General features: G+C 31.9%; 1 protein-coding gene across 1 annotated transcript; it reads left to right on the top strand.

Annotated features, from left to right (window-relative positions):
- The first annotated feature begins 1293 nt into the window (after positions 1 to 1293).
- LOC139524254 (calcium-activated chloride channel regulator 1-like) lies at positions 1294 to 26314 on the top strand. The gene is made up of 13 exons (XM_071318955.1): positions 1294 to 1688; positions 2441 to 2729; positions 7948 to 8077; positions 8470 to 8626; positions 14645 to 14783; positions 18740 to 18846; positions 19099 to 19326; positions 20427 to 20714; positions 21221 to 21433; positions 21650 to 21920; positions 23160 to 23324; positions 23624 to 23833; positions 25776 to 26314. Exons 1-13 carry the CDS (start codon positions 1503 to 1505, stop codon positions 26261 to 26263), a joined length of 2871 nt encoding a protein of 956 aa, XP_071175056.1. The 5' UTR covers positions 1294 to 1502; the 3' UTR covers positions 26264 to 26314.
- The last annotated feature ends 1207 nt before the right edge of the window (positions 26315 to 27521 follow it).

The following is a 27521-nucleotide window of genomic DNA, read 5'->3' as shown; positions in this document are numbered from 1 at the left end:
CTATATATATATTACTCCGGGATTGGGTGTTTTTAAGCTCGGGATTTCGGGATTGATCCTTTCGGAATTTGCAGGAAAATCTAAAAAAAAATGTGCCAATTACGACTAAGACATTCTATGTCTGGGGACGGTCCGGGAACAAACATTTCGTCCTTTGAATTTACAAATATAGTCCATGATGTGGACCGTGTATTACTAGCAAATGAAATATATAAACACCTCCCAAATAACTTTCTCTATATTTTATGCACAAAGTAGTACGGAAAGGGAATAGCAAACATGTAAAAAACATTCGGTCATAAATTTTCAAGGAAGAGTAGTGATTTAGTTCAGTTGAAAAAGGTGAAAAATAATAGCATGTATGAAGCTGTCAAAAAGAATTATAGACTCCCTTCACATAAAATTGTCCATCTTTAGAGTAATAACTTTAAGATTTGTTATAATATAAATTTAATCCCCCCCCCTCAAAGTAGTACACCACACTGTATAGGTATTATTGAGAAACAGTCCGTTCGATTTCTTTAAATTGCACTTATTTTTTTAATAAAATGCATTACAAAATAACTGTATTTCCGGGCGATAAAAAATCCTTACTGAAGTGTGTTAAAGCCGATAATGAACGCATGCATATATATTTCGGCTGGGCATTATTTCCAAATGTACCGTGATAATCTCGTAGCATTCAATCACTAAGTACATCGTTTCTGCTAGAATACACGAATTGCTGTGTCTATATGAACCAAAGTTTTCTCACACGTGAAAGAAGTTTTACTGAAATGATCAATCACACTGTTATATATAATTGTTAATATTCATCAAAACATCTCATAATATTAGAATCATAAAAATTTTACTGTCATTATTGTTATTTGGTATTGAAGAGTAATTGCCCTAAAATTCTACATAAACAAACTCGTAAAATTTACACCATAAAGGTCTTGATACGAAGTTGATATTTTTAAGTTTCTTTTTAGGACTTCAGTGATAAAAGTGTGTCCAGTTATTGTATTTACACTAAAAAACAACTCGCCCATTTTTTTATTTCTTCTCTTGAAATTTGAGATACATGATAATGACACAATAAAAACTCAACCACGACATTGTAACTTTTATTTAAATTAAATATACTAAATGCCAACAATTGTTATTTTGACGTAGGTGTCCAGATTGAATGAGTTTTACTTTTAGTTTAATGTTGCTTTCGAAACAGGGTCTGTATCACGCACTGATATAAACTTAATACTTTAATGTATAAACAGACGACCTTTTAACCCTGTTTGGTTTTGAAATTTTAATTTTCTTAAGGAGCTTTGTCATACACATTGTACTGATACTTATGGTCTTTACATAAGGGGTATTAGATCACAGTTATTTACTTGAGAATTTAAATATCTAAACAACTACACTAAAAAGACAGTTTAAACTAATTAAATGCCCAAGCTTCCCTCTTCTTGGGAATGACAAAACTGTTACAGATAGTTAAAAATGTATGTTGACCTAAAATGATACTTTTCAAAATGAGAATTATCATACAAGGAATTCTAATTTTGACTTCAGTTTTACTTTCGCCAGATACAACTGTTGCAACACAACTGCCGCTCACTGTGAGCCAAAACGGGTATAGTGGATTAACTGTGGCAATAAGCAACAACATTGTAGAAAATGTTGCACTAATTCAAAAGTTAAAGGTAAGTTTTTCTTTATCATGTTTATGCAAATGTAATTTTATTAAGATATACCATTGAGAAACAGCACACACGTTTAATTTAAAGAGCAATTTCGTAATCTGCTTCATTTATCTGTGTCAATTAAAAGCGTTTTAGGCGCCCAAACGAATTGAAAAGGGGAGTTAGACTATATCTATATAACTAAATATGTAGATATAAGTTGATATGGTATGAGTGCCAATGAGACAACTCTCCATACATGTTTCTATCATGATCTATATCGTATCTTGCTTGTTTGCTTTCAATATTTGTAAAAAAAAAGCCCTAGGATATTTATTTTCAACTTGTCTTCTTACCGATATTAAAGTTCAGTTATTTATTTTCGTCCATTTAGTTCATGAGGCTCACCAGTATTGAGCATAGTTTAAAAGAGTACCTTATCAGAAATGATATGGTAAAATACAAAACATTTTAGAACAGTTCAATATTTAAATTGATAATGTTTCCAGCTTTATGATCACCGCCCTGAAAGCCAAATAGTTTTGTCTATTAAAAAAATAACTTAACCCTTCCCTTTTCTATCAGTTTTGAACACCTTAAAATTTGTTTTATTTGTTTAATATTGTTACCGGTCAATACTTTATAAAATATAGCATTAGACTACAGCTACATTATCACCGATGTAGGCAACCTCTTTATTTCAAATATCTGTACTGAATCTAAATGTGTGTTTTAACATGCATGCGACCTACCTTTTATCTGTTTTACCCTAGGACTGGTTAACCGCAGCATCAAGAGTACTATACAAAGCTTCTAAATATCAATTATATTATAAAGATGTCACCATTGTTTTACCAAAAACATGGTCAATGCAAAGCAGTTACAAAAAGATATCTGGTCTAAAGTTCAGCAGGGCTCACGTTAGAATTGACGAAGAAAACCCAGTTGTTGGAAAAGTGCCTTATGTCTTTGGACAAACAGAATGTGGAAAACCAGGACAATATATGCATTTGACTACATACATTTTATTCGCTGGAGAATTTGCTGGTTTTGGAGAAATTGGTAAGTTAATTAGTGGTATCGTACAAATATGCAAGCATTATGCTTGGAAAAAAATATATATTTCGTTTTTTTGTGATTTGTGTGATTTCTATATGGCTTGATATTGGGTTGAGGCATATGAAATAACAGACAATTGAAGAAGAAAAAAAACCTAAAACAGGAAAACATATATATCAAGTCTCGGAGTAGAAATTTTTCAGGTGTATCTTGTAGTTGGGTGCTGTCTTCAATACTTATATATGTTTTTTCATTGTTTTAAGAATACACCAAGACGTTGGTTTTGTATATATTTCACCTTTAATTTTTTTTTTCTTCGGAACTATATATTTCAACTTTTTCCTTCCATGCAGGGCTTTTTATAGCTTACTATACGGAATGGCTTTTGCTTTCTTTTTAACGGCCTTACGGTGCCTTTTTTTGTGGATAGTTGTCCAACTAGCAATCATTCCACATCTTCGTATTACTGTTTTCTACTCTGTGCAGACCTATTAGTTAAATATCAAAAACGAATCCAGACGTTATAGATACAATGCTTTTAACTTCTTATAGATCTGTTGTAGTTGTGTGTAATTATAATGAATAGATTTCAAATGTTTCTGCGGATTCATTATTGTTCGTTAGTCCGTTGGTTAGTTCGTTAGTAGATTGTGAAAAACTTCTTGGTTTATATATTGACAAAAACCTAAATTGGAATCAGCAGATAGATAAAATATCATGTACTATATCAAACAGAATCAATTTATTACAAAAGATAAGAAAATATTTACCTATGCATATACGTATTATCTATTTTAATGCTTATATTCTTCCATTATTTGATTATTGTTGCAATATATGGGGAAGCTGTTGTGAAAGTGGAATAACTAAACTTAATAAGTTCACTGGGGTAAAGCTGATGACCGTAACTGCATTCACGGTCATCCCAATATGTCGGATGAAAAATTAGGTCAGTTTCTGTATTGTCTGTTAAAGTGTTTCTATATCATTTTCTTTACAAATCATACATTGAAACGATGTAAATTTATAAAAGAATTACTCGGAAATCACTAATTACTTCTGAGAAATGTGCATGAAACGGGAAATTCGATTTGAAAAAATCGCCAACATGACCGTAAATCACAATCGAGATGACCGTAACAGAATCAGCGATTCATAACAAGGCTGACCGTAACTGCTTTTAAGATGACCGTAATTTGTAAATGATGACCGTAACTTTTAAAGGATGACCCTCAATTCTAAGAAATATCCGTATTTATATAACTATCTTTTTGTATCAAATGATGAATCGTGTTGGTATACACATATTAATATGAGAGTTTTATCCTATAGGTAGAAGAAAATAAGACATGCTTCAAATGCAAAGATTACCATATGTATCTTTTTTTACAGTAGAGGGTTTAATTTTTAAAATGAATTTGCCAAAAGACATGCCAATGAACAGGAAGGGAAAACATGCTACAAAAGCGCGATAAAATGACACCTTATAAGCATAATGAAAAAAATGCGGTGCACAGCCTTCAACTGCTCGACAAAAGATTTTTTGTTTGTTTCTGGGATTCCTTTTAATGACATATAATAAATACACATTTTTAAAAATGCCAAAAAATTGCATGTACACCCATTGATAGTATATCGTCTTTCATTTTGTCGTGCTAATAATGTCGACAGAAATATTTTGAAAATATCATTCGAATAAACTAGTGAAGGTGAGCTCCAGCAAAGTAGATCCTTAAAATAGTATTGTACGAAAAGCGTATCACAAGGCGGAACGTTGTCAATTTGTATATATACAGAAATGTTATTCATACAGTCAGGATTCTACTTCTTTAAAATTATCTCCCCATTACGCCAGTTCATGCTCACAATCGTAGAAATGGAAGCCATTGTAGGGATGACGCTCTGCCAATTTTGCTCTTAAAAACTGATAAATTTATCCACATAGCACCATTACGATCGATCGTTATATGTCAGTTATATTTTAAAAGACAAATGTATCTACTAGCTAATGAGCATTAGTTATGATCTTGTCTGCATTGATTCAACTTAAAAATATTGTCTGTTCGGATGTCAGATGGAATTTTTGAAAATTCTTAAGCATTTAAAAAAAATTCTAATTAGATATTTCGTGGAAGGGCAGACTAAACATTTTCAGTGGTTGAAGATTATAAACCCTAGTTATCACACACAAGAAAATCATATTTTTTCGAAGATATCCATTTTCATCATTCAAATTAAAAGACTGATGTCAAGTACTTAGAAAAAATAGCTATTCGAACACACCTACTCTGTTTTTGTGATTTATTAGATAGGTATCTCACTTGACCCATATATTTCATCTTTTCGTACTGTCATTTTTTTACGTTATAAAGTCAACCTGTAGCTTTGATATATAATAATGATAGAATCTGAAGCGAGATGCTATATAAAATACTCTTGCTTTGTACGTTTTAAAGACAAAATATACACCCCAAACATGCCCTAACATAAAAAGGTGCACTCGATTTTTCTCTTTTCGATACAATCGTTACCTGTTTTGGGGAATTTTTTCTTGATTCACATAATGGAAGGGCAGACACGAAAATTTCTGAACTAAAAGATTGATATGTTCTCCGTCCGTGATAAAAAAAAAAATTCGGAGGTTATGCATTTTCTACATCCAACTTATAGATACTATATAATATATAAAAAAAGAAGATGTGGTATTATTGCCAATGAGACAACTATCCAGAAAAGACCAAAATGACACAAACATTAACAACTATAGGTAACCGTAAGGCCTTCAACAATGAGCAAAGCCCATACCGCATAGTCAGCTATAAAAGGCCCCGATAAGAACCATGTCGTCGACTTGATATCTTATTGTTTTGCATTACTATGTAATAGATACATTGAAAACTTATGCAAATGGTGTTTTTAAAATAAGAAAATTGTCGTTTTATTTGTTTCTATTAACTTTTTAAAATTTTGTTACTATATCAAACATTACAGTTAACATTTATCGCTTTCTCGATAAACACAGAGCTTCGATTCTTTTGTTCTATTTCAAAAGTGTTTCCGCCTGCATATATCAAGACGAATTAAGATTTTAATCTGCTTCCTCTGGAACCATACACATGGGCTCGATTACCAAATATTCGTATGTATTATTAATGTTTTTAATGCTCCATTTATTGGCATTATGTTTTTCTGGTCTGTGCGTACGTTCGTCCCTTCGTCTGTTTGTTTGTCCGTTTGTCCAGCTTCAAGTTAAATAAAATTGAAACTTAGTACACATTTTCCCTATGGTATGATCTTTTTAATTCTAATGCCAAATTACAGTTTTATCCCATTTTCATAGTCCACTAAACATAGAAAATGATAGTGTAGATGAGGCATCTGTGTACTAGGGACACATTCATGTTTCTTCAAATTTTCGTCGTATCGCTGTCAATTTGTGTTAAAATTTTAACGTCGATATCAATAAATATTTCATTGTTTACGAGAAATATGCAATTTACTATCATTGTTATAAATCCTAAATATGGCCAATTATATTATAGTTTAAAAAAAGAAATTTATGACACATATTTATATCCGCTAACCGAGCCCCTATTGATATCGACAAACTCAACAAAAAAGCTTTGAATACAATACGGATATTTCTTAGAATTGATGGTCATCCTATAAAAGTTACGGTCGTCCTATATAAATTACAGTCAGTCTTTACAAATTACGGTCACCCTTTACAAGTTACGGTCATCTTTTTACCAATCACGGTCATCCTTGTTTTATGTTACGGTCATCTTGAAAATATTTTGATTATGATTTACGGTCATCTTAACAATTTTTTCAAATCGAATTTCCCGTTTCATGCACATTTCTCGGAAGTAATTAGTGATTATCGAGTGATTCTTTTATAAATTTACATCGTTTCAATGTATAATTTGTAAAGAAAATGATATAGAAACACTTTAACAGACAATACAGAAACTGACCTAATTTTCATCCGACATCTTGGGATGACCGTGAATGCAGTTACGGTCATCAGCTTGACCCCAGTGAAGTTATTAAAGAAATCTGCTAGGGTTATAGTAGAAGCTGACATAATGACATCATCCAGTTTATTGTTTAATAGTTTACACTGGTTAAATGTGGAAAAACGCATTCAATAACAAAAAGCAATACTTGTATTTAAATCATTAAATGGTATGGTTCCTAACTATTTACAAGAAAATTTTCATTTTACTGATAATCAAAATTATAACTTACGTTCAGCTGATGAAAAACTATTAAATCTTCCAAAACCAAAAACAAATTTTTTAAAGAAAACATTTACATATTCAGGTTCTCAAATATGGAACAGTTTACCAAATGAAATAAAAATGAGTAATACACTTGTATCTTTTAAAACAAAATGTTACAAATTTTTCATCAATTGTGCAAATTAATATGCTTTTTCATTATTATTTAAATACAATTGTATATTGTGTATAATATAACTTTATGTACTTATAAATATGTTATTATTATTTTGAGGACTCTCAGGAAGATTAGTTTTAACTAATGGGATCATCCTCTTGAAATAAAGATTATTTATTTATTTATTTATTTTATAATAATGACGTCTTGCTATTTTTTTTCTGGGACGCCGTCGTAGGAAGGGACGTTAGAAAAAAAATAATATAGCGATGCAAGACGTCATAATTATTTGGACAAATTATTCGTCTGATACTAATATTCATGGGTTGAAAAAATAACCACAATTTATAAACGTTCAACAAATTACAAATTTTCTATAATCTTTGTGTATACGTGCCTTTAAAGATTAGCTAAACCATGAAATCAAAATATCCACGAAAATGCTAATTTTACTTAATCCACGAAAATTTATTTCCAAGAAAAAAATGAATCCACAGTGTATATGTACATTCTGTCCATTTATTCATGCCGTTTCAGGTAAATGCTCCAATCTTAATAATAATGACGTCTGGCTTTTTTTTCTGGGACGCCGTCGTAGGAAGGGACGTTAGAAAAAAAAAATAATATAGCGATGCAAGACGTCATAATTATTTGGACAAATTATTCGTCTGATACCAATATTCATGGGTTAACAAAAAAAAATTAACCACAACTTTCAAACGTTCAACAAATTACAAATTTTCTATAATCTTTGTGTATACGTGCCTTTAAAGATTAGCTAAACCATGAAATCAAAATATCCACGAAAAAAAATTGACAGGTGATGTCTTTGTCCATGAATGGGGTCATCTCAGATGGGGACTATTTGACGAATATGCATCCTTCGAAGAGGCGGGCTTGGAATCACCATCAGCTTTTTACTTAGAGGACGGAACATGGAAACCTACCAGGTAATAACAACAAAACAATAATGTCATTATCGCCATCATGATTGTCCATCATCATTTTAAATTGATCTTTGTAGGTCATAAAAAGCATATGAAAAATTGTAACAGAACAATCATCTTAAAAACATAAATATAAAACGAAAGACAAATATATGAGATAAATTACACCTCAAAAATGTATGTTCACACGATGAAAGGAGATATTATGCCGCATATAACTAGTTCAGAATTTGTCAAAAACCTTTTCTAAATTCTATTTAGAGCCATATTTAAAAAAAATTATAATATATATTCATGTTAAACGAACTACTTATGTTGTTAGTATTCTACTATCAAGACATTTTCATTGTTGTTTAATTTTCAAACTATTCTATTCAAGAAATTCTTTTTGACAGATGTACGGAAGAAGTTTCTGGAAGAAACATCAATATGTTTACTGGTGCTCCATGCACAGTTACAGAAGATGGCATACCAGAGAAAGATTGTGTGTTTATAGCAGACAAAGATTCATCCGCGACAGCCTCATTAATGGGCCAACAGAATGTTCTAAAGGTATATACATATAAATATATATACATATACTATAGTAGTTTTAATCTAGTGAAAAATACCTTCCCAATATCAAATCGAAAACAATGTCAAAGAAAATGTTATTATCGTCACAAAATAAGGACTAATTGGAATTAATTTGAAAACGACCCTCTGAAGAACTCACAGTTTAAACGTATTACACAGCAATACCATTTGAATGAAGTGTTTTAAACTTAAAATTAGTAAACAATATCACAGCTCCTCGTTTTTACCTCAAGGTTTGAGAATTATTATGTTTAATTTAAATACAATGCAAATTTTGCTCTTTGAATTACCATATCTTCAACATAAAGTTGAGTATTATAGCTTTCATAACGTATTGCGTGATTTATCGGATAGTTTTTATGTTGAAAACGTGTAAAGTATATAATATAACAATTTCAATATTTAATTTCGAGTAAGATTGACAACTATTAACCTTGATAGTTTAAAAGGGAGAGGAAATTGAGACTACATTATTTTACTTCTGCTGACATGTCATATTATTGTTTAAATCAAATTTCCACAGTTAAAAACATCTGTTCGCTTTACTTTTTCTAAAGACATTGTAGTTGTCAATAATAGTTAGAAGAAAACATAACCTTTTTAATTAGTCATTTACAATACATCTATTTAAAATTACCAAGTAAGACGTCTTCTACTCCAGGAATAGATTACCTTGTCTGTGTTTGGTGTGACGAAGTCAGTAATTATATAAATATATTTTATTACGTAATTACAAAGTCAAGAAAGATTCTAAAGTTCAAATGTTCGAATGTTCACAACTGTCTTTAAAGTAGAATTGTTCGAATGTTCAGTATCTCACACGGGCACGTGATCGTATAGTATAACGGTTTCGTCCTTATGGAGTAATTCGGATGTTAAGAGCATATGTTCGAGCCTACCAACGAGGGGGGAGACCTTGACGGAATCTCTGGTACCAATCTCTTGTACCAAGCTGTCCCCCTTCAAGTCCAAAGCTGGATCTTATATAGTCCAGTTGTCCATAAACATTGGCCCATAGCTAATGGCCGGTTACGTATTCGTCTGGATGTTAAATAATTCTAGTCTATGGTTAATTGTCAAACCCTGAAGGATACATGTTATTTCACAGTAGACATGGTCATTTATTGGCTGCAGGGTATACATGGTATGTCTATAATATTTGAACAGATCGTTATTTAAAAGTGTCCAAAGTGTACATGATTGTCATTGAATTGTTTAATTCCTTTTTAATAAATTTCCTAATTAATACTCCTTGATAATTAATGATATGAAACACAATTGTGTTACATTTTCCTTTCCTCCTAAATAAAACGAAAGTTCAATAAAATACGGTAGTTTTCTTCCTGTAGGTTATTCTAATAGTTTATTATAAGGTTTTCGGTAACCATCACCACATATCTAAGTTTATAAAGTTCTATAAGTCCAATATCATGATATAATAAGTTCATCACATTCTTCTAGTCCAATATCTGGATATATTTACACATATTCATTCGAATCATAAGTTCAATATTTCGGTATACATAGTTCATGTTTTATTTTCGTCACCATCATAGTATAAGGTTCATCAACTGCTGGAAAGGGCGCACATCTTTGTACAAGTGTCGTCATCATCATCTCCATTTCGTAGTATTTGACGCATCTAGCTATTTGGTTCGTCCTTATTAAGAGGCTGTTAATATCGGCATTCGGTTAAGTTTTGTCCTTGACCAATGGCGCGGAGGAAGACATCTCTCTGTTATCAGTAGCATCTATTCCTACCAATTGCGAAGACACCATTTGTTTTTACCCAATTGTTCGTGGCATTAGAACCAGAACTCACAACATTCTTTTTGGCTAACCAAGATATATTCTTAATTAATTAACAGTACAAAAATATGGCTATTCCAATGAAGATCGCACCTAAACCCTGCTGATAAATTTATCTCAATTTGGACAAACTAAAACTTGTTTACTTCCCCTTGTTTCTTTTTTTTTTTATTTATCATCTATCAGATTATTGATAATTTGTTCACTCGCCTTGAGTTCTCAGGATTGTCCAAGCCTAGCAATATTTTGTAAAACAATTCCTACATATAAATCAATATCTTCTTTTTTTTTTATCGAATTATCTGTTAGAACAAAAACTAAATAAAAGGGGGAATCTGTCGTATACAACTTCTACAAGTTTACAAATCCTACATAATATTTACATTAGACGTAAAAAAAATCATTAAAAATTTACAATAAACAAAAATCAATTCGATCATTTTATATAACCCCTACACCTACATGATACTAATAAAAAAAATTACTAAAATTATATGTGTTACTTGTTACCAATTGTAATAGTTTTTACTTATTTAAATTTAGTTCCTCATTAATTAATCTTAAGGCTAAACATAAAATACAGACCACATATGATCACATATTTATTCTCATCACTCTTAAAAATAAAATTAAGATTCCATTGATAAAAATTATAACTATATCTTGCGCAATTGGTTACTGACTATATTCCATATTTGACAACAACAACAACTTGTTGCGAAAAAAAAATGTTGTTCTCTGTAATGTATTACATTTTTCTAAAATAAGTATATAGTTTCCTTTTTCTATTTCCTTTCTTTTTTCATATATCTATTTTTCATTTGTTTTAAAATTTCAAACCTACTTCCTATCCCTTTTATACATTTACATACGACTTAGTGTTAGGGTATATGTTGAGATCTGAATTTAAAAATAGTATATACATTTAAAACTTAACTACCCTCTTAAAAACGAAAACAATTAAACAAAAATCTATGACAACTTATAAACAAAACACATCGTTAAGATTCTTTTTTCAACTCCTTAATTAATTATCTCGTTATTCTTATTTCATGATTATTATCCTCATCATTGTTTACTTTTCACTTTTAATTTAACTTGAATGCTAGTTTTCCTTTTATATCAATTATCTATTTCACTCAAATTTTGTCATTAAGTTCTGAAGTTCATATGTCTCTTATTTTTTCTTTACAAATATCAGTCTACTACAACAATACTAGTAAATCCCTAAGGGCAAACCTATCCATGTTTTTCTTTAATGTGCTACTTTATGAAGATACTTCTCTTAATCTATTAACAATATGTAAATATGGCGTAATCTAACACCATAAACAACTTGCACCATTTAATAACTTAACATCACTTATGTTAATCATCCGAAGAAGGGGTTGGAATCTAAAATTATGGACTATTTGTTTTCTCTTAACAAATGTGCATATGTTCCAGACCGTATGAGTATTTGGACCGTACGCGTACGGTCCGGACCGTATGCGTACTTTTTTGAAATACGCATACGGTCGGACCGTACGCGTACGGTCTGACTGATTTTAAGAAGTAGATCAAGTTCATTAGATACGAATGTATATTACAGGTCAACATAACTGAAATCTCGAATTAATATAAAATCTTGAATAGTAATTGGAATAAAAACATAATATTTTAATTATTCAAAACAGTTGCGTTAATTTAATCCGATAATCTCATGTATTTAGCATGTCAGAAATACATGTACACGAAATTGAATATTGCTCACTGAATTGAAGTTATTAGATTATTTAGAAGTAAACATTATAACTGACCCTCCTGAGGACAACAACTGTACCATAGCAATGGGCGACGGACAAATGACTTCTCATTACAGAATACGAAAGATACTTGACAAAAATTGTAAAAAATCTGTCGAAAATACAATGAGAAAATATAATAAAAAAGTGTCAAAAACTAATGCAAAAATTGAAAAAGGTAGCTTTGTCACTGTGCGAATACCAGTTGTTGACAGCTAGGGCATCGGGAGACTTCCCAGATTAGTATGTAGGGTTGATGATATCATCGGAAAAGATGCAAGTTTGTACAAGCTATCATGCGAATTTGGTATATATTGAGTTCATGTTATGATATGGGTGATATTGAACTTTTGACAAGGAAAATTGAAACTGAACATTGGAGTACAAACGGAATTTCCTTGCATGCGACCGCAAAACAAGCAAGTTTTTCTCTTGCAAGTAAGAGATGCAAATGTAAAGGAAAATGTCTGACAAAGACATGCAAATGTAAGAAATCAGACGTTCCTTGTGGCAGCAAGTGTCACCCGGGCCGAGAGTGCCAAACAGGATTTCGATAGACAATTAATTTCAGAACTATTCAATTAAATGTTCACTTGTTCACTTTTTTTTTATCTAATTGTTATAAATTATTAAATGTTTATTTGTAAAACTCAATAAAAGTTTGTTGATAAATGTTTGTCTAAAATATACCCATACGGTCCAAATACCGGTATGGTCCAGCTCGTACTAGACCGTATGAGTATACTCGTACGGTCCGACCGTACGCGTATGGTCGGACCGTACGAGTATACTCATACGGTCCGGACCGTACGCGTACGGTCCAAATACTCATACGGTCTGGAACACATACACACTACCCAACTGCATAAACCCATTAATCATCAAATGGCTAGAATACGCAAACAATGTATCCTCAATGTACCCTTAACTTCATATACCAAAGGTTCTAAATCAACCTTAATTTACACCGGTGCTCTGCTCATTTTACGTAAAATACATATTTTCTAGAATAATTGAATGTATCTTCAAAAAAATAACCCATAATATGACCAAAAACCACCATTAAATACGAAAAAAAAAAAATGCTAATGTATCAGACATTTTATCTTTTTACATATTTACTTTAAACGAAAAACTAGCTTCTCTAAACTTCACAAAAAAAAAGAATCATATGTTTAATCTATCCTATCTCGTAAACAACACCTACAGCATAAAAAATAACACAAACAAAAGTAACCTTTCATTCTTATGAACAAAAAATGTGTATTCATAATTTTTAAATTGACCTATATACATGGTACCTAAAAATACCTAATAACAAAAATCGTGCCAACCACATCTCGTGAACAAACATCAGATTTTAAGCCTTTTAAAAGTACGGCCTCAATCCCTTTAAAATTAAAAACTTTACTTAATATGTGTGCCATCCCTTGAAAAGCATTTTCTTCTTTTTGTACTGACATAGAAATATCTTGATTTTCCATTAAGAAAAATGAAAGTAACTAAGTTCTTACCTTTTATATTCCTTCGCGTTATTTTAGACAATCCAAGTCGATCCTGGTCACGGCACCAAATCGTGACTTATGTGACGAAGTCAGTAATTATATAAATATATTTTATTACGTAATTACAAAGTCAAGAAAGATTCTAAAGTTCAAATGTTCGAATGTTCACAACTGTCTTTAAAGTAGAATTGTTCGAATGTTCAGTATCTCACACGGGCACGTGATCGTATAGTATAACGGTTTCGTCCTTATGGAGTAATTCGGATGTTAAGAGCATATGTTCGAGCCTACCCACGAGGGGGGAGACCTTGACGGAATCTCTGGTACCAATCTCTTGTACCAAGCTGTCCCCCTTCAAGTCCAAAGCTGGATCTTATATAGTCCAGTTGTCCATAAACATTGGCCCATAGCTAATGGCCGGTTACGTATTCGTCTGGATGTTAAATAATTCTAGTCTATGGTTAATTGTCAAACCCTGAAGGATACATGTTATTTCACAGTAGACATGGTCATTTATTGGCTGCAGGGTATACATGGTATGTCTATAATATTTGAACAGATCGTTATTTAAAAGTGTCCAAAGTGTACATGATTGTCATTGAATTGTTTAATTCCTTTTTAATAAATTTCCTAATTAATACTCCTTGATAATTAATGATATGAAACACAATTGTGTTACATTTGGCAAATCATTTCGGAATTTACGGCCTTCGATTCAACTTATAACAGTATACTGTCTTTTTAACCATTTTTTATTCGAGTGTCACTGATGAGACTTTTGTACATGAAAAGCATTGTATCTATGATGAGTATTTTTATGCCATTTTATAGACCTTTTGTAAAGTGCGTAAGAATTTACAGTTTGCCACTTTTTTTTAACTGGTAAATGATTTTAGATGGAAGAATTCTGCGATACTGATGAATCGAGCACTGACAGTAAACTGCGTCATAACAGTCAAGCACCGAATAACCAGAATATCAAATGTAACTCTAGAAGTGCATGGGAAGTCATGCGCGAACACGATGATTTCAAAGGTTAGATATACACTGCATTGAATACAATAGGTTTAGGGGGGGGGGGGGGGTAAATGAAATCTTGATGATTTCAAAGGATGCACAATTATATACATCATTCTACACATATACGCTTGAGATAACACCGGATATCATTATGCTTTCAAAGATGTAACTACAAATTCTCGAGAAATTATACAAACATTAGAACAGAACTATTTATAATTCAAAGTCAAAAGTCTGATCAAGATCATATGAATCGTGGCTGGAAATTCAAACTTTAACTAAAATTTATGAAACCATTTATTTGTCTCGATTATTCCATTCTCAGTCAAATTTTAATCCGATTTGTATCTATCGCATGGTAAAACATTGACAGAATCTGTCCCGACAGCGTCCCAATTCTACCGAATGTGATCTGACAGGGATCAGACAATTGACCCACGATGACGGAAGATATAATTGGAAAACCGTCAATATATTCGGGATGACCAGGAACTGTGTAACGCAATTCTATCACAGTCTGCTGTACTGTATTGCAAACGGATTAGTCTGGACTCAGTCGTATTGTGTTCTGTAATTGTCGGGACTTCGACATGGGAATCATTCTCGAATTTCTTATAAATAACGGTTTGGCAACGACGGTTCGCATTCGTCATGATCTGGGTGCAATCTGGCTTTAAGTGGTAAAAAAAAACCCCAGCAATGACAAATTTCTCCAGATCATGTACGTTTCACATGACACCGTCCAGAAATCACAGACCATTGTAACGATGTTAATTGATCCGATGCAGCAAAATCTGTCACAACATAGTCACGATTTTGATACTAATACGATTTAGACAAAATCGAATGAGTTTTCTCGTTTGTTACTGTACGCACCTAATGCGGCGTTCACACAGTGCCGGTTATGGCTCTCGTTTGAGATCAGACAGCGCTAAGATTTGAAAAGTTAAAAAGTCGGATTACTATCCCCATTTGTCTTGAATGTCCTAACATTGTCTTAACGAAGTCATATTCGTTCGTTACATATTCCTACGGATCGAAAATTGTCCGGAGTGGTCGCACAATCACACCGACAGTTAGGTAGCAATAAACAGTTAGGAAAAAATATTAAAATTTGCCCTTATAAATTTTACCATCCCCTTTTCATTGCTTTCTTGCAATATCAAGCTTACTGTTTGTGTCATGTATGGGCATATGTATGTAATCAGAATCTTCCATAGATTTTATATCCAGTATATAAAATGGTAAAATATAATTTATTTTGGGTGTATCCATGGCAACAATCTGCATTTATTTGTTATAAAATATTGCAAAAAGGGGGGAAAAGATGTCACATATTTCCCCAAAATTTGGCTAAAAGTAGAATTTCAATCGCTTGAAGTAATACCTTTTCTGAAACTGTGTACATATATCATTCAGCAAATCCAATGAAAATCATATGTCTTTCATCTCATTTTTTTGTAAAATTGCGTCAAAAACTTTGTGTAGAAAAAAAGTGTTTGTAAACATTACATTAATTTCTGGACCGATGGCCGGTCTAGCTATGAAAATACGGATTGTCAAACAGAAAACAGCCCATAAAACATGTAAAAAATAATCTTGATGCTCTTATAAACCATCTTTGAAGGCTAAATTAGCACTCAGCTGTCTAAAAATGAATTTTATTACACAATAACTTTCCTATTTGAAAAATCCACAGGGGCCAAAATGCGAAACTAAACTCCTAACTGTGTATTGCTACCTTAATAGTAAATATTTTTTTCAAATTCTCCCTTTTAGCTTATTTTCTGTGTTCTGCTAGCTAAATCGAGCAAAATGGCCTTTTATTTTTGAAAATTGGTTGAGTAATGAACATTTTATGAAGGTTAGCAGTTGACACTGAAACGCGACAAAAAAATGATTTTAAAGAAATTGCCAAGTCAAAGTGTAAAATCTTGTCTCTACCTCAATTTTTAGCAAAATCTTAAAAACTATACCTCTTTTGTCAGTTTTTTAATGTTGAAAATCTTAATAAGATCTCTGATGATGCAAAATAGTACAAAATTAAGCAATTTCAAGCATAAAAATGTTAATCTTTATGCTTATTGCATACCAAAGACTTGATTAAAAAACTTGGTGATAGGGAATCAATTTCTTACTTCTGATTTAACTATACATTTAAAATATGCCAAAATGTAACATGAAATCTTGATTAAAACAATAATTTGATAAATTCGCAAGAAAAAAACCAACGCGTTCAATACTTAGGCTACTAAATGCACCCCAATCAATGAGAAGCAAGAGTTAAGCCGATAGAGTACAAATAAAAGACTTGTGTCAAAATGTCTAATTTTGGTTGCTAAGGACTGTAAACAATAAAAATAACATGTATTGTAATTCTTAAACACTTAATTTCCTCAGAAGTTGATTTAGAATCTAAATATCAATAGATTTGTGGCATGAAAAGTCTTAGATTATACAATTCTGAGCTTGGTAAGTATGCCATAAGGTAGCAATAAACAGTTAGGAAAAAATATTAAAATTTGCCCTTATAAATTTTACCATCCCCTTTTCATTGCTTTCTTGCAATATCAAGCTTACTGTTTGTGTCATGTATGGGCATATGTATGTAATCAGAATCTTCCATAGATTTTATATCCAGTATATAAAATGGTAAAATATAATTTATTTTGGGTGTATCCATGGCAACAATCTGCATTTATTTGTTATAAAATATTGCAAAAAGGGGGGAAAAGATGTCACATATTTCCCCAAAATTTGGCTAAAAGTAGAATTTCAATCGCTTGAAGTAATACCTTTTCTGAAACTGTGTACATATATCATTCAGCAAATCCAATGAAAATCATATGTCTTTCATCTCATTTTTTTGTAAAATTGCGTCAAAAACTTTGTGTAGAAAAAAAGTGTTTGTAAACATTACATTAATTTCTGGACCGATGGCCGGTCTAGCTATGAAAATACGGATTGTCAAACAGAAACAGCCCATAAAACATGTAAAAAATAATCTTGATGCTCTTATAAACCATCTTTGAAGGCTAAATTAGCACTCAGCTGTCTAAAAATGAATTTTATTACACAATAACTTTCCTATTTGAAAAATCCACAGGGGCCAAAATGCGAAACTAAACTCCTAACTGTGTATTGCTACCTTTGGTGCGTCCCGTAACATTCGGGGAAACTCAACCGATTTTGTCAAGTCGGATTTAAGTCGTGAATATGTCGAGAACGATTCTGATGTATCGGATTGAAATCGTAACAATGTACCTGATCATTCCGAATATGGCGACAGTGCTAGTGACGTTTCTAACGTATATCTTTTGTCAGCGTCGTTTAACTGTCTGGTCACTGTCATATTTGGTAAAATATGGACGCTGTCAGGGGGCAGATTCAGTCGTTTTGTCTAATCCGAAATAATACAAATAGGATTAGAATCGGATTGAGAAAGGGATAATCTGGACAAATTCGTTTGGAAACGGCTGAACTTGGACACTTCCTGAACAATATCTGATTGTTGTCGTGATTCAATAATAATTTTTATAAATTTGAATTTCCTGCCACGATTCAGAGGATCTTGATCAGACTTTTGACAAATTTCAATCGGGAATGGTCCTGTAAAGGACTTCAGTAAAAAATGTGAATGTGTGACCCCAGCTTAACTGTCGGGGTCCTTGGTTGACCTCTCCGGACCATTCTCGAAATGTAGCTATCTGATACGAACGTATGCGACTATGTTCAAATAATGATAGGACATTCCAGATCATTGAGTATAGTCATCCGTCTTTCCCACTTTTCGTGTCATAGCGCTGTCTGATGATATACATGAGCCATAATCGGCACGGTGTGAATGCCACATTAAGACGTTTTGAATGGAATTTATGAAATTCTGCTTATTATTCGTGTCACAATAGTTTCACCGTATCACACTCCTTTCTAACAAATAAAAATCACGTTATATTTTGTTTATCGAACAGGTAATACCCCTGGATCCGCAAGTATTGATACAACTCCGGATTTCACAATCGAAGTAGAGACTGACCAACGAATATGTCTGCTTCTGGATATTTCCGGCAGCATGAAAGTTTGTAAATTTTATTATTTCTTATGGTTTTCTTTAATTTACACAAAACGCTTTCATTATACATGTAAATATTTTGTCATATTCTAACTAAGATTGAATTTACCTGCTTTAAGTGAACTTACTAACAAATAAATAGTGTCTGTTTATTTTTATTTGTGAGTAACTCTTCATTTTGCGGATAAATGAAATGTTACCATTCTTTGAAAAATAAATGCGTTTATATTGTAACGTTGTTTTTTTTTTTTTTTACAGAAAAACGAAAGAAGTTCTAAAATGTATACAGCAGCATCGAATTTTCTGTTAAATATGGTAGCAGACGGTACTTCAGTTGGTGTTGCTACTTTTAACAATAAAGGAAGGATTGTTCACCAAATGTTGACAATATCAAGCCAGTCAGATCGTCAACAACTCGTTGCTAGTTTACCAACAACAACAGGCGGTACTACATCTATTGGCGCGGGACTGTTGGCTTGTATTACCGTAAGTAAAACATTTATATCTAATTTGATGAGTTGAACACTCTATATATATGTTACAGGCATTTTCTAAATTTAGGCATTTTGTAAAATGCCTGAAAATTTTAGGCATTCTCTATAATGCCTGCAAGATTCAATCATCATACATAGACTAATTTTTCTAGGCATTTTGTAAAATGCCTGAAAAAAATTAAAGGCATGCCTAAAATTATTTTAAATAATGAAATATTAAAAATAAAAACAATTGAACACTTTTGAACACCAGAACAGTTTTATTAATGATAATTATTACTGAATTAAACAAGAAAAGTTTAAATAATGAAGAATAAATTTTACTAAATTATTTCAATAAACTCAACAATTATTTATCATTTCTCAATGTTTGTATGACAGAGCTGTTACACAATATTTGTCCTGAACTTTTGTAAATACATAATTGTTTGGCATAAAATCTGGTTTTAGCACTTCGGTCATATTTGGAGAAACCGGAATCATCGCATTTAGCTCTTTTGTTACATTTACTGACAAAACGCTCTGTTTCGCAATAGGCAATTGTCAACAGACCCCTTATGGAGTTATTGCCCTTAATAGTCAATTTTGAACATTTTGTAAAAAAAATTTGGTAGTCTTTTGCACAAATAAATTTAAACCAAGCCACAATTTTCAATAGGCTATCTTGATGGAAAAATGTATCTGATGACACAACCAACCATACCTTTGCATCACATATATGGCATATATAGTTTCAGCACAACTTCCAACTGATTTTTCAGGAAATATTATTTAAAATTAATGTGCATGCCATCTTTAAACTGAATCCGTTAATTGTGTAGTGATGATTATTTTAGTCAGGTATTTTTTGTGATTCGACATTTTTCTATTGTACATTTCTTTCATAACAATTTTGTTACCAAACAGATTCAACACATGCTCAAAATGAGATAAAATTAAAAAAAGGAAAAGTTTCTTAAATTTTCCTCTCTGATGAAAGCTATAAGGAGAGAAAACATCAAACGTTCACCAAAACAGAAAATGATTAATATCAATACACATCTCCAAATGTTCTGCTTTAGAATCAACATAATTGTTCTTTTGATCTAACAGGCCTTAAACTCTAGTAGCGACGGTTTAGAAGGCTCGATGATCTATCTCGTTACGGATGGAGAGGAAAGTCGTGCACCTTATATTGCTGATGTCCAGCCAGAAATCACGACCAATGGAGTTATTGTTAATACATTAGCACTGGGGAATGAGTCAGACACACACTTAGGAGGGATTTCACGGGCATCAGGAGGACAGAGTTTTTACTATTCTGAAGATGAATACAGTACAGTTCTCACAGACGTGTTTGCTGCTGCAGTTATAGATACCAGCAGCGATACGTTTATTCAGGTCAGATCAGATTGATAAACACTCAAATCATAAATAAAGGCAACAGTAGAAAACCAGTGATCAAACATATGAAATATCGCGGTTTTAATGTCAAATACTGTGACATAGTTTATCTAGCTCACATTGATTCGAATTATTAATAAATTATAGACTCAGATTTCGAGATTTTATATTATTCAATGTCTTATTTTCAAAAGTTCCGTTTCTCCGAACCTTTTTCTACAATGTGCCCCATATAAGAATATCGCTTGTCCAATGATGAGCATACTGTAAATAAATTTGATAACGTGATAACATTAGTCAACAGTAAAAAAAAGTAGATAAAAAACCTACAAATATTTGCTCATAGATAGAAGGAGTGATAAATTCGCAGGGCCACCTACTTAATCTACCAAAGCTTATATTAAGTGAAATTTATACATATGGTTTTGTTCTATGTTGAATTTAAGAACTTAATGTTCCTTGTTGACGATCATCGTCTCTGACATGGATATTTTGTTCTACAGATTGAAAGTAAGAGTTTTTCTCTTTCATCAACGCAGTCGTTTCAACATTATATAACCATAGATGCAACAGTTGGTAGAGACACTATAGTGCAGATATCTTCCAGTGAAAGTAATAATATTGATATATCAGTAACCGCCCCAGATCAGACGATATACACAGAAACCAATTCAACTTTTGGAATAACTACCATAAAAATACCTAATATTGCACAGGTAATATATTTAAAAAAATAGTTTTTTGTATCCGAGACTTTAGTTTTTAATTGGTTAAATTTCTGATGTAGGGGATTTTGATTCCAAAAATAAATGGAAAAAAACTATATATACAAATGGTAGCATGTAAATGAGATACAGAGGCAATCAACAATGGAAAAACTGAAAGCTTTGTTTTCATTAAAAAACACCTAATTCTGATTTCAACAATTTCAGAGTGGAAGTTATAAAGTTTCTGTGACAACTACATCCAGTATTATGATTCCTGCTGTTTTAAACGTACAGTCGAAAGTTAGAGTACCAGGAGAAACAACAGCAATACTTAATGTTTGGTTGTCTGATGATACACATGTGTACGGTTCTGAAGATACCACTGTTGTTTATGTTGCAGTTTTGAAAGGGATGGCGCCCGTACTGAAATGTGACGTAGTAGCGAGCTTAGAGGGATATAATGCTAGCACCATACAGCTCCACGACAATGGAATTGGTACAACATCATTTTTAATTTCTTTTCATGTAAACTGATTTATTTATACATTCATATGTCATGTGAGATTCAGGTGACCGTTCTATTTAATGTTTCGCCTTGACGAAGTCATTTAGGTGAGACTCAAACATGCTGTTTAAGATGACGGCGTCGGCAGAGAAAAGGTTTTAACATGGCATTAGTTTATGATTACTTTCGGTCAGTTTAAGGGGACAGAATTTGACACAAAGTCATCTGATTTTCATGGAGATGATTTTGTCCCGCCCCATTAATTGATCCATAGACGTTATGACATTTGCTTAAGTTACATGTTTAAGTTTGTGATTAGGCAAATTTACTATGAAGTATTGTAGTCGATGGTATTTGCCCTTCATCTACATTAGATTGTACAGGTTAATTTTCATGGAAATTATATGGTCATGTCTCCTCATCATGGTTTATTGACTTTGAAACTTTTGCATATTTAACATAGTTAACATTTAAATTATTTCCATTTTAATTTCAACATTTACGTTTTGCTTCAATATCAAACCTGGTTCTCATACAACTGATTTTAATACCATTTTGTAAACCAAATTTTAACCATCCGGAATTTACGCGGAACATGTTTTCCATAATTCAGAGGACTATTGACCAATAGGTGGCACGGTAGTATTTCCTGGCCATAAGGGATAATGATAGCCTTTTTAGAATTTTCACCACTTTCTAACACTGCAAAAAATTCTACATTCACAGTTAACTGAAGTACTTTCATTTTACCATTCAGAAATGAATTTGGATATGTACCATGACCGTTTACTTTTTTTGCTATTTTTAAAATCCTAAGGCCACTAGTACTTTTAGGTCTTTTATGGTGCAGTGAATGCAAAATTAAAAAAAATTCTCAAAAATTCATTTTCATCTGTATATAAAATTATTTCATATTTTTCTACCCCTGATTCATCACTCAGTTTGGGAAAGTATGTTCAGTTGATACTGTATTTTTTGTCCAATCACACTGTTTAGATACATTTACCTAAGTAGGGTACACAAAAGAGCAACCTAAATTCTGGAAAGCAAATACTACCGTGCCGCCAATACGATGTAGGGCAAAGTGGTGTCTACACAATTCCTTATTTAATTTTGATGGTGGGTTAAATCTATTTAGTTTCATATTAGTCAAAGGTCAACCAATTCACATATGTGTAACCAAATTTAGTTACTTTTACCTATAGATGTATCTTTGTTTGTTAATTACAGGTTCTGATTCACGAGAAAACGATGGAATATATTCCGCTTATGTATTTTCTAATAATTTTAAACGAAGTGGGCGCCACACTCTCAAAATATCTGGCCAAAATACAAACAACAGAGCAGAAATACTAAAGTCAAAGCAAAAGAGTAACACATTCCCATATTACTCAGGTAAAAATACATTCTAAATATTAAGAAAATGTGATATTTGTTGACATCATTTTTGTACAGAACTTTATGAACTTTTATAATCGAACTTTAATAAGTATATCAAACGTCATTGACAAAATATTTAGATATGATTTTTGTTTTCTTTCAAACATTAATAAAAGCGAAATATTGAAATGATTCTTCGCTGTTAGCAGTCAATTTGGTTCAGTATTGTCAAGCTGAAGGTAATTATTCAACATCATTGAAAATCGTATTCATGCGACTTTTGATAAATCTTTGTGCACGTTTTCTGTTTACAGGTTTGACTACCGAATTGGTTGGTAATTTCCAAAGAGTAATCCTATCCAGTGAAATAACTGTTACGAACTATAGTACTACCCCGTTGACGGATAATATTAAACCAGCAAAAATAACCACAATTAAGTTAAAGTCTGTTCAGTTAATGGGAGATACGTTGCAAATTGTTTTACTTTGGAAAGCCATTGGTGATGATCTGGACGTTGGTAAAGGTACATATTAAGAAATTCATCGTTCAACATCTAATACATTCTGGTTAATATTTGCAAAAAGTATACACACATACTATGTGAAATCGCAATGGTAAAAACTGTCTGGTCACAACCGACCGTATAATAATATCTTGGTCGTATATTTTAAAGCATCATCCTAAATTATGCATTAGCTATCATAATATATTTGAGCATAGGATATGCTGAAATACATTTTGTTTTCTAAGCTTATACGCATTAAGAAATGTTTTCATTTTGTTGTTTACCTTACTACGGTTTAAGGTGTCATTATCTTTTCTAGGCTGTGTTTTCTGCTTAATTTAAGCGTGTCATTCCTTTTTTAGCTCACATGGCCTAAAAGGCCATGTGAGCTTTTCTCATCACTTGGCGTCCGTCGTCGACGTCGTCGTCGTCGTCGTCGTCTGTCGTCGTTAACAATTTTTCAAACATCTTCTCCTCTGAAACTACTGAATGGATTTGAATGAAACTTAACATGATTGTTCCTTAGTATATCCTGCACAAAATGTGCGCTTCGATTTTTGATCCGTCAAAAAACATGGCCGCCGTTACTTAAAATAGAACATAGGGGTCAAATGCAGTTTTTGGCTTATATCTCAAAAACGAAAGCATTTAGAGCAAATCTGACATGGGGTAAAAATGTTCATTAGGTCAAGATCTATCAGCCCTGAAATTTTCAGATGAATCAAACAAACCATTGTTGGGTTGCTGCCACTTAATTGGTAATTTTAAGGAAAGTTTGCAGTTTTTGGTCATTATCTTGAATATTATTATAGATAAAGATAAACTGTAAACAGCAAAAAAGATCAGCAAAGTAAGATCTACAAATAAGTTAATATGACCAAAATTGTCAATTGACCCCTTAAGGGGTTATTGTCCTTTAATGACAATTTTTCACAATTTGTTCATCATATTTGCTAACTTTAAAAAATCTTCTCCTCTGAAACTACTGAATGGATTTGGTTAAAACTTAGCATGATTGTTTCTTAGATTATCCTGCACAAAGTGTGTGCTTTGATTTTTGATCCGTCAAAAAACATGGCCGCCGTTACTTAAAATAGAACATAGGGGTCAAATGCAGTTTTTGGCTTATATCTCAAAAACGAAAGCATTTAGAGCAAATCTGACATGGAGTAAAAATGTTCATTAGGTCAAGATCTATCAGCCCTGAAATTTTCAGATGAATCAAACATCCAATTGTTGGGTTGCTGCCACTTAATTGGTAATTTTAAGGAAATTTTGCAGTTTTTGGTCATTATCTTGAATATTATTATAGATAAAGATAAACTGTAAACAGCAAATATGATCAGCAAAGTAAGATCTACAAATAAGTCAATTTGACCAAAATTGTCAATTGACCTCTTTAGGAGTTATTGCCCTTTAAAGACTTTTTTCACAATTTGTTCATCATGTTGACTTACTTTAAAAAATCTTCTCTTATGAAACTGCTGTATCAATTTCAGCCAAACTTAGGCTAAATGAGTTTCAGAGTTTCAGAGTATCTAGTATAAATTTTATATTTCATTTCCTTGTATGTCAAGAAACATAGCTCCTATGGCTAAAATAGAACATAGGAGAAAATGATTTTTTTTTGCTTTTGAAGAAAATAGGACGATTCAAAGAACATTTAAATAAATTGAAAAGCCAAAATAATCATTGATGAGAGATTAAACCAAAAAAATTCAGGTGAGCGATTCAGGCTCTTGAGAGCCTCTTGTCATTATGGGTTTGGTTTTTTAATCAAAATTGTGTGTTAAGAAATGATAAAACAAATACAGTAATTTAAAAAAACAGGAAAAAATATAACTGATCTAAATAAGATTTGTTCAACGATACCAATAAAGATTTATATACTCCCAATGATATTATTGATGAAGTGTCTTACATTTTTAACTGAACTATTTATTAACTTCTTTTATTTCAGCTTCTGAATATGACTTAAGGATATCAGACAGCTTCTCTAAAATTAAACAACAACCCGAACAGTGTGCAAAACTAATTAGCAACATACCAATCCCAAAGTTAGCGGGAAGTACTGAACAACATGTGGTTACAATAGACGATGATTCGCTCACTAGATATATTGTTGTCAGAGCTATAGATGATGTAGGAAATAAGGGAGATTACTCTAATATTGTTTCTGTTTCAAAACTTACCGATCCGGCTTGGACTACGGAAGCTATAAATACAGTTAATCTAACTGGAACCTTCGTTTCCGGGGGTTTGGCAATAACGGTATTGTTGGTTATGTTGATATTAGGGCTTTGTTTAAAAGTTAGATTGTCAAAGACAAACGATCAGAAAAAGCTAATTAATGAGAAGAGAAATCAAAAACAGAAATCAGGTAAAAGAGGTTCTTCAAAAAAGCATCATAACCGATATAAATACGAGAATAGAAACAATATTGTGTAATAGAAGTAATAAAAACACTTTTAGAAATATAATCAAACTAATTTATATCAGTGATTGCATATTAACTATTTGATGTGAAAGAAAGTCCGTATCAAGTGTTTAATTTGTACAGTTTAACTCAACTTTAAGTAAACAAGAATGAATAACGAAAACTGAGCATGTTTCTTTATATATTTTTAATTATAAAAATAACCGAAGATCAGAAGTATCAGAAGTAGAAGTCTTGGTTAGATAATTGTTGAATGATTCATTTTGAAAAGTAAATTCAATTTCAAAATAAACCAAACAGTTTCAATCTGTATGCTCCTAATTTAAGCTTTTCCTATACACAAATATTAAAAAGGGAATATAACCATCTATTTTTAACCATGATCAATCAGAGTGAAGATTAACTTAATGATTATTTATTCTTATTTTACAGTAAAAGACCCTTAATTCTCAATTATATGATATTTGTAATTGGGAAGTAATCACAGTTGTTTTTGTATTAAAATCGCTTCAATTACTATTGCTTGTAATCAGAATATGCTTGATAACAGACTTTACAAGAATACATTGCAAATTGTAACCGATAACATATGATTTTGATTACTGGTTACGATTAACTCATGCCTAGTTGCCACATCTTACTTTTGTTTATACCATCTGGTATACTTTTCCTCTTTTTTACTCCACATAAATAGTTTCAACGATAAGACAATATATCATTCAATATACATTGTTAATTTCTTGCTGAACTGTTGAAAACAGTACTATAACAAAGAGACCGAACTTCAAATGAAATGACAAACCAAAAGCTCAAACATATTATACGAAAGGAAAATAACTGTCATTTCGGGACTTCTATAGGAAAATGTCTGTTTTATTATCTGCTCATGTTGCCTCTCATGGTTCTTAATATTGTTTTGTTTACCAAAGACTGACAGAAAGTCTTAACGACGGTATGTTTGTTAAAATAAAGCCTTTTCGGTGTCGTTCTTTCTAGAAACATATTGTTCCTTTTTCTTGAATTAATTGACAGAAACTATACAACAGCCTACTTGAACGGCAAATGTGATTCCATTGTGGTTTCGACACAACGTGGAAGCAGTACATCAAATATGATTTTCAATAGGTCATTCGGTGATTTTGTGATTTCGAAACTGAACACTTTTTGATAACGTAATTTAATATGTCAGACAAAGAACCACGTTTTGAAAATATACATGACACGGTTTTCAATTTTTGTTCCAAAATGTTTCATCTACAAGACATTTAT

The sequence above is a fragment of the Mytilus edulis genome, chromosome 1, assembly GCF_963676685.1.
Source record: "Mytilus edulis chromosome 1, xbMytEdul2.2, whole genome shotgun sequence".
In the NCBI taxonomy this organism is placed as follows: Eukaryota; Metazoa; Mollusca; class Bivalvia; order Mytilida; family Mytilidae; genus Mytilus; species Mytilus edulis.
This window is presented reverse-complemented; position numbering and strand designations above follow the sequence as displayed.